Genomic DNA, 13,128 nt, shown 5'->3' on the forward strand with positions numbered 1-13,128 from the left:
CGTCTTAAAAAAAGAAAGACAAGCAGAGAAGCAGAGAGGTTTAGAGAGGTTATTCCACAATTTAGGGCCTTAGAAGCTGAAGGCACAGCCACCAATCATGGAACAATTAAAATAGGGGCCAGAGTTAGGTGAGAGCAAATATTTCGGAGGGTTATAGGGCTGGATGAGATTATAGAGCTAGGAAGGGGCTAGGCCATGGAGAAATTGGAAAACAGGATGAGAATTTTAAAATTGAGGCATTGCTTAACAGGGAATCAATGTAGGTCAGTAAGCACAGGTGTGATGGGTGAACAGGACTTGATTTGAGTTAGGACATGGGCAGCAGAGTTTTGGATGAGTTCAAGTTTATTTAGGGTGGAAGATGGGAGGCTGGCCAGAAGAGAGTTGGAACAGTGAAGTCCAGAGGTAAAAAAGGTATGGATGAGGGTTTCAATAGCAGATCAGCTGAGGCAGGGTCAGCGTTGGGCAATATTACGGAGGTGCAAGTGGACAGTATTGGTGATCATTTTTTTGTTAGGCAAAGGTATCAATGGATATGTATCAAAGTGGGGTAAAGGGAGTTAAGGTGCAGATCGACAAATACCTAACTGAAGGGGGGAGCATGCTCATGGAGCTGAATGGCCCACTCCTACTCTTTAGGTGTAAGACAAAGTGTAGCTTGTCATCACCAACATCAAAATCCTTCAGCAGCTCTGCAAATTGCACAATCAGATACTGGTAATAAGACACAGAATGACAATTGTTACTGCGTGTACTGCTAAGACCTGATTAGAAACAATTTTTTCTGACAGCTTAAGTTTGATGACAAATATAACACAAGCAGGTGCTTAATAAACGAACAAACATATCATTCAGGATCTTATTTGATAAAGCATGAACGCATACAATAGCTGCTGCAATTGTATGGAAGGTCCAATATATTATTCTTAATGTTATCATTTAGAATGCCTCACACGTTTTCATGTACAAGTTATGAAGAAATTAGTGCAAAAATGCATTAAACAATCATTTAAATAATTGATGAGGTAGTTTTCTTTTTGGTAAGTTGGATGGAGATGAAATTAATCAATTTTACACTTACCTACAATTGCAAACTGACTGGTCATTCCCAGTGTGAAAAGCATCCAGAAAAATATAATGGACCAGAAAGGAGAAAATGGAAGGTGGAGAATGGCTTCTGGGTATACAATGAAAATCAATCCTAAACCTAGACAGTAGACAAAATTGACATGGTGTCATTAATGAGGCTTAAGGTATAGACCTAACTTAAACTTGGCTCAACCCAGCAATAATGCCGTGGCATTGGAGTTCTGATTGCTGTGCACCACTGACTGCCCTGTCCCCACTCTGCCACCATGTTTACTGGGGCATTCTGTCGGGCAGCCAAGGTGCCCATCTGAATCAGCCAGGACCCTCTGCACAACATGCACATCATAGCCCCACGCCATGCCAGGGACCACGAGGAACAGGAGTGATAACTGGCAGTATAGTAAGGAAAGGGACAGCAACATCCCACCAGTAGCAATGGGCAAGGTGCCCTGTCTCGCTGCCCACCTATTCCATGCATGCAAATAAAATTGACATCATTCACTGCAGAACAGAATGGAATATAGCTCCTCCAAAATGATTCAAATCTTGCTTGTGGCTCAAAACTGCCATAAGGTTCAACATTAAGAGTGATATTAAGTCTGAGATCTAAAACAAATCAATGTAAATAGAAAACGGGCTTTCAGGAAATAGAAACTTCATCATATATATTTACATTTCCAATTCAGAGTAGATTAAAATGTCACTTATGAGAAGCCACCTACATTACAATCCCCCTACACTCCCCACCCACTACGCTAACAACATATTTGAAATTTGGCAGCTATGACAGTGCAGTTATGACCTCCCACCATTTTCTCTCCAGTCTCCCTGTTTTTTTGTCCCCCACTGAGCAGTATCCCTGGCAAAGAAGGCAGACAAGTGTCTGCCCTTAAGTCTCATCTCGGTGAGGACTCGTCAAGGGACTGGGAAGGAAACCGTTCCAATTTACGTCAGCTGGTGCCTCATCACAAGAAGCACCCCTTTCTGCTATCGTATATCTGACCTGTGCCCAGCTGTGTTGAGCTTTGTCTCTTGCAAAAGCTCCCCATTCCAAAGATGATGAAATGCAGTATTTCTCTGAAATGTGTCTTGAAATCCCACTGCTAGATGAATGAGTTGCCTCTGTTGGCAGTGCTTAGCCCCCAGTGTCAGGAGATTGTGGGATCAAAGCCCATGCATGCCTACTACTGACCTGCACCTCAGTGTAGTGAGAAGGGAGACCAGAATTATTAGAATCACTATATTTTGGATGAGATGTGGTCTAATCATCAAAGCAGGAAATGAACCTGCTGCCCGAACCTGCTTTGCCCAACAAATGATTACAACAGGTGTGCAGTGGTCATACGAGCATACAGATTAGGAGCAGGGGTAGGCCACTCGGCCCCTCGAGGCTGCTCTGCCATTCAACAAGATCATGGCTGATCTAACTGTAACCTTAACTCCACATTCCCGCCTACCCCCAATAACCTTTCACCCCTTGCTTATCAAGAATCTCTCTACCTCTGCCTTAAAAATATTTAAAGGCTCTGCTTCCATCAACTTTTGCAGAAGAGAGTTCCAAAGACTCACGACCCTCAGAGAAAAAATTCTCCTCATTCTCTGTCTTAAATGGGCGTCCCCTTATTTTTAAACAGTGACCCTGAATTCTAGATTCTCCTGCAGTTGTAGTGTTTTACCAAGAGAGGTGGTCTACAATGCCAAGTTTGCAAGGCTGTTTTCAGCGGGTTCTTATATCGTTTGTACTGACCACCTTGATGGCGTTTGCCCTGAGACAGTTCCCCATAGAAAATATGCTTGGGGATTCTGTAATCATCCACATGGGAGACATGGCCTACCCATCTAAGTTAAATTTTCTGGAGGGTGGTCTCCATGCTGTTGAGCCCAGCATGATGGAGGACCTCGTTGTTTGTGATTTTGTCCTGCCATCGAATTCTCATGATGGACCTCAGGTGTCTTTGGTGGAAGCATTCCAGAGCTTTGATTTGGCCCCTACAGCAGACCCAAGACTCTGAGCCATACAGCAGGGTCGTAAGGCCAATGGTCTGGTAGAATTTGATTTTAGTCTTCAGCTTAATGCCATACTGCTTCCAGATATGATCATGGAATTTGCCGTAGACAGAGCTTTCTGGACACATGCACGGAGATCTGCATCAATAGCAGCATCCCAAGGGAACACACGACCAAGGTATAAGAATTTTTCTACAGCTTTGAGACTGGTGCCATCTACGGTTATGTCTGGTGCTTCATAGTGTGTGCCTGGTGCTGGTTAAAACATAATCTCAGTCTTGAAGACACTGATTTGGAGACTAAAGTTTTTAGCAACATTCCAGAATTTGTTTGCCATAGTCTGGATGTCTTCCTTGTTGTGGGCAGCTCGGGCACAGTCATCTGCATACAGAAACTCTCTAATTACTGCTTCTGTGACTTTGGTGTAGGCATGCAGTGTGGAGAGATTAAAAAGCTTCCCTGAACAGAACCTAATGTTGATGCCTGCAGGCATGTCTCTGGTGATTTCCTTAAACATTTCAGCAAAGAAGAGATTGAAGAGTTGCGGAACTATGACGCATCTTTGCTTTACGTTGTTGGTTACTGCAAAGGCATCGGACATCTCACCACAGGCACAAGCACTGTTGCATGTTACAGCCCTGATAACAACCAGTTGTGGGAAATAGGTGCTTAGCTGAGACTCCTCAGGAAATGGGTGGAATTATCAACAAAGCAATTGTGAATATTTTTTGCTCCAAGGTATATGTTGCAATAACAATTGGGTTCCTCTTCATAAAGCAGCTCAAAAATACCAGATGAAGCTCACATATCATACCAGAAACAATGGCAGGCAGCAGTTCGACCACAGCAGAGACTAACTATCCTCAGGAAGACAAGTCCCTGAAGAGCTCAAGCTCAGAAGGGAGTGTGTGATTGTGCTGTGTCTTCTGATGCTAAAAGACCTACAGGCAGAATCAAACATTCTCTGCAGAAGTTGCAATGCCCTCAACTGTTATAATGATACAGCACAGATGGAGGCCATTCGGCCCATTGTGCTTGTTTCAGCTCTACCCCATACCCAGCAAACTTTCCCTTTTCAAGTATTTATCCAATTTTGAAAATTATTATTGATTCTGCTTCCACCACCCTTTCAGGCAGTGCATTCCAGATCACTCGCTGAAAAACTGAAAAAAAAAATTCTCATCACCCCACTGCTTCTTTTATTTTAAATGGCATCTGGTTACTAAACTACCCATCAGTGGAAAGCATTTCTCCTTATTTTACCCTATCAAAACCTTTCTTAATTTTAAACACCCCTATCAAATCTCCCTTTACCTTCTCTGTTGTAAATGAGAACAAATACGTGTTCTCCAGTCACTAGTAAGACTCCAGTAAACCTCCTCTGCATTGTCTGCAAGCCCTTCACATACTTTCCAAACTGTGGTGCCCAGAATTGGACACTGTAGTCCAGTTGAAGCCTCAATAATGTTTTGTAAGGATTTAGTCATGCAGTCTGGAGAGATTGAAGAGCTTCTCTGAATAGAACCTAATGTTGTTGCTTGCCGGCTTGTCTCTGGTGGCTTCCTTAAACATTGCAGCAAAGAAGAGATTGAAGAGTTGGGGAACTACAACGCATCTTGCTTTTGTACTGTATGCCTCCATTTGTAAAGCCCAGGATTCCTTTCAGCTATGAAATCTCCTTCCAGAGATCCGTGAAGTGTATTATGCTATCTAGACCAGCTTGCATGAACCATTCCAGTAAACAGACCCCTGGGGCATTTTTTGCCACACACTCATCTATGTAAATATTACCAGTACAAGCAGAGGCAGCTAAATTCAGTTTGTTCCAGATCAAGTCTGGTCCAAATCCAGTCTACATACAATCCAATCCAATCCAGCCCACAGCCAAATCACAACAAATCTACAGTTTTCTTTATGCTTGTGTGAAGCCTTGGGGCATGTTTCTAAATTAAACGTGGTGTCTACATGCATGTTAATGTTTTTGTTATAGTAGTAGCATGCCTGATTCCTTGGAAATATGAGTTATGCAATGTAACCATGACTGACAGCACATCTGTACAATCCCCTTAACCAGCAGAGAACAAATATGATGATGTACATGTGCAAACTAGTACCTTTATTGAATTTGGGATGTTAAAGCTGCTTAGGTTATTCTAGTAGAGGGAAAGGGATAAGAGTGCTACAGTATGTCCCAGAGAAAGTCACCATAGACCTGGATGGAGCCAAGATCAAGGCATAGAAGATGACAGCTAACCAGCCATAGCAGTTTGGTAGACTGGCCATTGGCCAGTAGTCCCATTGAGCTCTGCAATCAAACACCACAGGGTTAATTTCCAACTTTACCACCTGAATGGTAACATGGTGGAACGGATCTCCTGCCTGTTGTAGAACTCGCCCGATTTGCATTCCACTGTAGAGGCATCCCATCAGTAGATCCAAATTCAGCTCAGAGGGCCAAAACTCTGGTAAATATTTCAATCCAAGTCTAAGCTATTGTGAAAAGTGGTGTAACACCTTTAATGTTCAAAATGCCCAAAGGGAGTGGTCTCCAAACTTGCAGATGATACCAAAGTAGGGGACATAGTAAATAATTCTGAGGACCAAAGGAAGCTGGAATGATAAAATGGGGGAAAAAGTTTTAGATGGAATTCAATAACAGTAAATTTGAGGTGATATATTTTGGTAATTTTGGATGTTTGATAAAGCATAGATAAGATATTTAACACTGCAGGTACCTGAACGTGAAATTTCTGAAATTGGCACATTAACAGTTTGAGCCATGTGTCCAAGGATGGAGAAGATGGCAAATCCAGCAAACACACTCGTACCACAATTAACAACACAGACAATGATGGCATCTGTGAAACAGTCGTTGTGGAATTTGTTGTAGGATGACAGTGCTGTTATGCCCCCCAAGGACACCGACAGAGAATAGAAAATTTGTGTTGCAGCATCTTTCCAAACCTGATAAAATGTAAGGTAGAATTCATTAGCAGTGGCAGAATTTTCTTGGACTCCTTTCTGATAGTTTAATATTCACTAATATGTTGCTGCCCACTTCACTCGCGCCCCCTCTTTATCGTGCATCAACTTGCCTGTTAATCGTACCATAGCTCACTATCAGCATTCAGTATCTTGGTCGCATGATCACTACCCATCGCAGGTAACTTTGTCACATGATCATTGTCCATTTATGAGCCTGGTGTGAGTGAACCAATAGTGCAGGAGATTGTAACTAACCTTCTTCCTGCCATCACATGCCCATGGGCAGTATGACTTGCTGGAGAGTCATCAGAAATGGGAGGCATCTGACTCTTTTCCTTTCTTGATGCTGAAGCACTGTGAGCAACAGTAGCACTGCTACCACAATCCTGGATCAGGTCACTCAGCACAGGCCAGGGATCGATCCATGAACTTTCTTGGTCAGTGTGATATTTTCTTCTATTCTAGCTCAGGCTTTGAGTTTAATTGCAGGCAGATTTTTTTTTTTTTTTTTACAGGTGGATGGCAAGTTGCATGGAAACTTAGCTATTGAAGCAGTAATCAGGCCTGGGCTATTTTAAACCCATGTCTCATTAGTATGCTGCCTGACTACTTCCCCTCCTGTTCTGGGTGGGTTGTGGCCAGGAAGCAGCTTCCAGCTTCTGGCACATCAGACAATTTAGTTGCCCTACTTCCACCTCCAAATACCACCTGTCTCTGCCCCTGCCTGAACCTATCTGCTACTGAAACCCTCAGTCATGCTTTTGAGATCTTCTGACTTGACTGTTCCAATATTCCCCAACTAGCCTCCCATCTTTCACCCTAAATGAACATGATCTCATCCAAAACTCTGCTGCCCATAGCCTAAATCACACATAGTCCCATTCACCCATCACCCCTGTGCTCACTAACCTATATTGGCTCCCAGTCTGACAATGCCTCAATTAAAAAATTCTCATCCTTGTTTTCAAATCCCTCCATAGCCTCGCCCTTCCCTATAGGAAGAACAGGCAAAAAGGAAAAGGAGGTGGTGTTGCACAGATAATAAGGGATGGGATCAAAACATTGGTAAAGGAAGTTCTTAAATTGGAAGAAAAAAATGTGGAATCTGTTTGGGCGGACCTAACAAACAGCAAGGGGCAGCAAACATTGGTAGGGGTTTTTTATAGGCCACCAAACAGTAGTGATAGTGTTGGGCATGGTATTAATAAGCATATAGCATGGGTGCCTTCAATCTACGTAGAGACTGGGTAAACCTAATGAGCACTAATCCTGTGAAGAACAAGTTTCTGGAGTGTGTTAGGAATGGTTTTCTAGAGCAGTATGTTGAGGAACTGACTAGAGAACAGGCTATTTTAGATCTAGTATTATGTAATGAGAAAGGGCTAATTAATAATCTTGTTGTAAAAGAAACTTTTGGGATGAATGACCATAATATGATAGAATTTTACATTATGTTTGAAAGTGAGGTAGTTCAATCTGAAGCCAGGGTGTTAAATTTGAGAAACTGATAAAGAATGGGAAAATAGAATATGAATGCAAGCTAGCAAAAAACATAAAAAACGACAGTAAAAGTTTCTATAGGTACGTAAAGAGGAAACTTTTGGCTAAGACAAATGTTGGGTCTATTACAGGCAGAGTCAGGAGAATTTATAATGGGGAATAGAGAAACAGCAGAGAAGCTAAATGATTACTTTATGTCTGTCTTCACTGAGGAAGATACAAGAAATCTCCCAGAATTAGAGATCCAAGGGATTAGGGAGAATGAGGAATTGAAGGAAATTAGTATTAGTAAGAAGGTTGTATGGAGAAATTAATGGGGCTGAGGGTTGATAGGTCCCCAGGACATGATATTCTACATCCATGAGTATTGAAAGAGGTAGCTATGGAGATAGTGAATGCATTGGTGATCATCTTCCAAAATTCTATGGATTCTGGAACGGTTCCTGCAGATTGGAAGGTAGCAAATGTCACACCACTATTTAAGAAGGGAGGAAGAGAGAAAACAGGGAATTACAGACCTGTTAGCCTTACATCAATCATTGGGAAAATGTTAGAATCTATTCTAAAGGATGTGATAAATAGACACTTGGATAATAATGATCTGATTGGGCATAGTCAACATGGATTTATGAATGGGAAATCATGTTTGACGAAGCTGTTGGAGTTTTTGAGGATGTTAATAACATAAGTGATAAAGGGGAGTTGGTGGACTTGGTATACTTGGATTTTCAGAAGGCTTTTGATAAGGTCCCCCACAGGAGGCTGGTTAGCAAAATTAAAGCACATGGGAGAGGAAGTAATATACTGGCATGGATTAAAGATTGGTTAACAGGCAGAAAGCAGAGAGTAGGAATAAATGGGTCATTCTCGCTTTGGTAGGCTGTGACTAGTGGGGTACCGCAGGGATCAGTGCTTGGGCCCCATCTGGTCACAATATATATCAATGATTTGGATGTGGGGACCAAATGTAGTATTTCCAAGTTCACGGAAGACACAAAATTAGGTGGGAATGTATGTTGTGAGGAAGATGCAAAGCGGCTTCAAGGGGATTTGGACAGACTTAGTGAGTGGGCAGGGACGTGGCAGATGGAATGTAATGTGGAAAAATGTGAGGTTATCCACTTTGGTAGGAGGAATAGATGTACAAAGTATTTCTTAAATGGTAAAAGATTAGAAAATGTAGATGTAGAAAGAGACCTGGTGTCCTTGTCAATAAGTAATTGAAAGCTACCATGCAGGTGCAGCAAGCAATTAGGAAGGCTAATGTATATTAGCCTTTATCGCAAGAGGATTTGACTACAAGCGTAGTGATGTTTTGCTTCGATTGTATAGAACCTTGGTTAGACCGCATCTGGAGTACTGTGTGCAGTTTTGGTCCCCTTACCTTAGGAAGGATATTATTGCCATTGAGTGAGTACAGCAAAGGCTCAACAGACTTGTTCTCGGAATTGTTTTTAGCTCCCCCTTGGTGAATCCTTGTTCACCGTGTTCCAATTATAAGGCAAAGAAACCAGCACAAACAGGCTTTCTTAGGTTAAAAGAAGCAAAGTTGAAATTTATTAAACTTAAACTCTAATTCAGTAATTCAGTTAACGCCTACGGATACACGCCATGCTCCACGCTAGCATGCATACACGTATCCGCACATGCAAACAGAGACAGCAAAGAGCAGAAGCAAAATAAAGTGGAAAGGTTTGAGGCAATATCTGAAGAGTTGTTACGGATCTTCGAGCTCAGTGTGAGATGATGCATTTTGGGAGGATTAACAAGGCAAGAGAATATACAATGGATGGTAGGACCCTAGGAAGTACAGAGGGTCAGAGGGACCTTGGTCCATAGATCACTGAAGACAGCAGCACAGGTAGATAAGGTGGTTAGGAAGGCATATGGGATACTTGCCTTTATTAGCCGAGGCATAGAATATAAGAGCAGGAAGGTTATGATGGAGCTGTATAAAACACTAGTTAGGCCACAGCTGGAGTACTGTGTACAGTTCTGGGCACCACACTATAGGAAGGATGTGATTGCACTGGAGAGGGTGCAGATGAGATTCACCAGGATGTTTCCTGAGCTGGAGCATTTCAGCTATGAAGAGAGACTGGATAGGTTAGGGTTGTTTTCCTTAAAGCAGAGAAGGCTGAGGGGGGACATGATTGAGGTATACAAAATTATGAGGTTAGATCGGAAGAAACGTTTTCCCTTAGGGAGGGGTCAATAAACAGGGGGCATAGAGTTAAGGTAAGGGGCAGGAGGTTTAGAGGGGATTTGAGGAAGATATTTTTCACTCAGAGGGTGGTTGGAATCTGGAATGCACTGCCTGAAGGGGTGGTAGAGGCAGGAACCCTCACAACATTTAAGAAGTATTTAATGAGAACTTGAAATGCCATAGCATACAAGGCTACGGGCCAAGTGCTGGAAAATGGGATTAGAATAGTTAGGTGCTTGATGGCCGGCACAGACACGATGGGCCGAAGAGCCTGTTTCTGTGCTGTATAACTCTATGACTCCAAGACTCTATGATGACAGGACTGTCCTATGACGAGAGATTGGCGAAACTGAGCCTGTGCTCTCTAGAGTTTCGGAGAATGAGAGGTGATCTCATTGAAACCTATAAAATACTTAAAGAGATAGACAGGGTAGATGCAGCTAAGATGTTTCCCCTGGTTGAGGAGTCTAGAACTGGGGACACAATTTCAAAATAAGAGGGAAGCCACTCAGGACAGAGATGAGGAGAAATTTCTTTACTCAGAGGTTTGTGAATCTTTAGAATTCTCTACCCCAGAGGGCTTTGGAAGCTCAGTCATTGAGTATGTTTAAAGCACAGATTGACAAATTTCTAAATACCAATGACATAAAGGGATATGAGGATAGTGTGGGAAAAAGACATTGAAGTGGACGATCAGCCATGATCGTATTGAATGGCAGGGCAGGTTCGATGGGTTGAATGGCCTACTCCTGCTCCTATGTTCCAATGTTCCTATCTCTGTAAACTCCTCCAGCCCTACAATCCTCCAAGATATCTGTATTCATCCAGTTCTGGCATATTGTGCATCCTGAATTTGGTCACCCCATCTTTGGCATCCATGCCTTCAGCTGCCGAGGCCCTAAGCTCTGGAATTCCTTCCCTAAACCTCTCTGCTTCTCCGCTTCTCTCTCCTCCTTTAAGATGCTCCTTAAAATCTATCCCTTTGACTAATACCTATCCTAGTCTCTCCTTAAGTAGCATGATCGCAAATTTTGTCTGATTACACTCCTGTGAAGAACCTTGAGAAATGTTACTACGTTAAAGGTGCTATATAAATGCAAATTGTTGATATTGTTTTGATTATTATTAGTGCGAGGAAGCAGATTTCAGGAGGTTCTTGTGGGAGGAAAAGGTGGGAGTGGGGGGATGAAATCCGGACAAGGACTGGCCTGATAAAGGAAGGTTAAAAAAAACGCTTCCTTTAAGGTCTCTTCATAGTACATGACTTGTTCCAGCCTGGCAGAAAAGCCATAGTGACTTCCTCGCTCAAGGTAGGGTTAAAATTGCACTTGGGACTTGATGGCGTCATTGGACCCCAATGTGCATATTTAAAGAAGGACTCCACCGGCTTTAGATCAGTGGCTTTGCCACATATTCAGAAGCCTGCATGGAAATGGCAGTTCACAGGATTCAGGCAGCTTGAAGGCAAGTAAGTAACATGAATGATTCTAATGGCCCACCTATCTGGTTTCCACAGAGCATGCAGTGTTAAAACCATCCCTTTTGGTTCTCCGATTTCCTATTGTTGATGTATTCCCTGTGGGAGTCTTTATGCACAGCCATGCTTATCAGTGTGTAAACCAGCTTTCTAATTGATTGCGTTCACTATAAAGTATTGGCTCCATTCTCTTTTGTAACATTTGACAGTGTTCCAATGATGGGGCGTGGGCATGTTGGACGGACGGAGCTTACACCACAACTAGCTTTGTGATTGCTGACCTGGGAACACGTGATCTCTGGGAAAGTATTCCATTCTCCAGTGCTAACATCTTTTATTTTGATGCGTACAGAATTCATAAAGTCATAATAATGTTAATATAAACTTAGCCCAGAAATTACTGTTGCCGATTGTGGCAGGTAACAGTTCGTTTAAATAAAATAAAATTAATTAAAATAGCAGACAGGGGAATGTCATTAAAACACTTTAACCATTGCTTTGTTAATACCCCCAACAATTCCCAGGTATATGTGTATGTAATCAATCTCTTGCAAGATACTCAATAAAAACATGAAGATATCAAGGGAATAATGCAGCCATGTGCTCCCATTCTACCCGCTAACATGTAGGAGTCAAAAGTCATAATTTAATCTTAATTAGCCTTTAGTCTCAGGGTTAGTTAAAACTGACTACTGATTTACTCAGGTAAAGGAGAATGACTGATATGGGCTTTCCTGTTCATGAAGAATAACTCAAGATCGGAACATAGGAACAGGAGTTGGCCATTTAGCCCCTTAAACCTGTCCCAACATTCAATGTGATCGTGGATAATCTGAGAGCTAACTTCATATATCCACCTTTGCCCCATATCCCTGAATACATTTAGTTAATAGAAATCTATCAATCTCATTTAAAATTAATAACTGGCCCAGCATCAAGTGTCATTTGTGGAAGAGAGTTCTAAACTTCTATGATCCTATGGGTGTAGAGTGTTTCGAACTGCACTCCTGAATGATCTGGCTCTAATCTTTAAAATATCCCCCCTAGCTCTAGACTCCACAACCAATAGAACTAGTTTCAATCTACCCTATCTACTCCACTTAATGGGCTAAATTTTGTGCTCATGGTGGGGCTCCCAGTACAGGGCTGAAAAGGCTGGGGAAAATCCCGCCTCAGTCAGCAGAACTCCACAACCCTCAGTGGGATTCTATGGAGCCGGGCCAATTAACAGACTGCCACTGGGATCCCTGTCTTTTTCAAGATAGGGATCCCGCCTCCAAGAGCTGCCACCCAATCACAGGGCCGGCAGCTAAGCAGTATCAGCAGCGCCACCGGGAGCAGTGGCTATTGCCAGTACTGCAGGTCCAGCACTGGAGCCCAGACCCAAGGTGAGTGAAGCAGGGTCGCTGGGGCTGGGACAGCAGACCCCATAAGGGCAGGGGGCAGAGGGTGAGCCTTTACATATGAACATATGAATTAGGAGCAGGAGTAGGCCACTCGACCCATCGAGCCTGCTCTGCCATTTAATATGTTCATGGCTGAACTGATTACTCCACATTACCACCTGTCCCCTTGCTTATCAAGAATCTATCTACTTCTACCTTAAACATATTCTCTCTGCTTCCACCGCCTTTTGAGGAAAAGAATTCTAAAGACTCACGACCCTCTGAGAGAAAAAATTGCTCCACATTTCTGACATAAATGGGTGACCCCTTGTTTTTAAACAGTGACCCCTAGTTCTAGATTCTCCCACACGGGGAAGGATCCTTTCCACATCCATCCTGTCAAGACCCCGTAGGATCTTATATGTTTCAATCAAGTCACCTCTTATTCTTCTAAATTCCAGCAGATACAAGCCTAGCCT

General features: G+C 42.7%; 1 protein-coding gene across 1 annotated transcript in view; it reads right to left on the reverse strand.

Moving 5' to 3' along the window:
* Positions 1 to 13,128, reverse strand: part of LOC137377447 (sodium- and chloride-dependent neutral and basic amino acid transporter B(0+)-like) — a 320,515-nt gene that overhangs the window by 266,962 nt on the left and 40,425 nt on the right. Inside the window, exons 8-9 of the mRNA XM_068047025.1 lie at positions 5,832 to 6,060; positions 1,082 to 1,207 (exon numbers count right to left, since the gene is read on the reverse strand). Of these exons, the coding sequence (XP_067903126.1) occupies positions 1,082 to 1,207; positions 5,832 to 6,060 (355 nt within the window). The remainder of the gene's footprint in view (positions 1 to 1,081; positions 1,208 to 5,831; positions 6,061 to 13,128) is intronic.

This window comes from Heterodontus francisci, chromosome 15 (genome assembly GCF_036365525.1).
Source record: "Heterodontus francisci isolate sHetFra1 chromosome 15, sHetFra1.hap1, whole genome shotgun sequence".
NCBI classification, from domain to species: Eukaryota; Metazoa; Chordata; class Chondrichthyes; order Heterodontiformes; family Heterodontidae; genus Heterodontus; species Heterodontus francisci.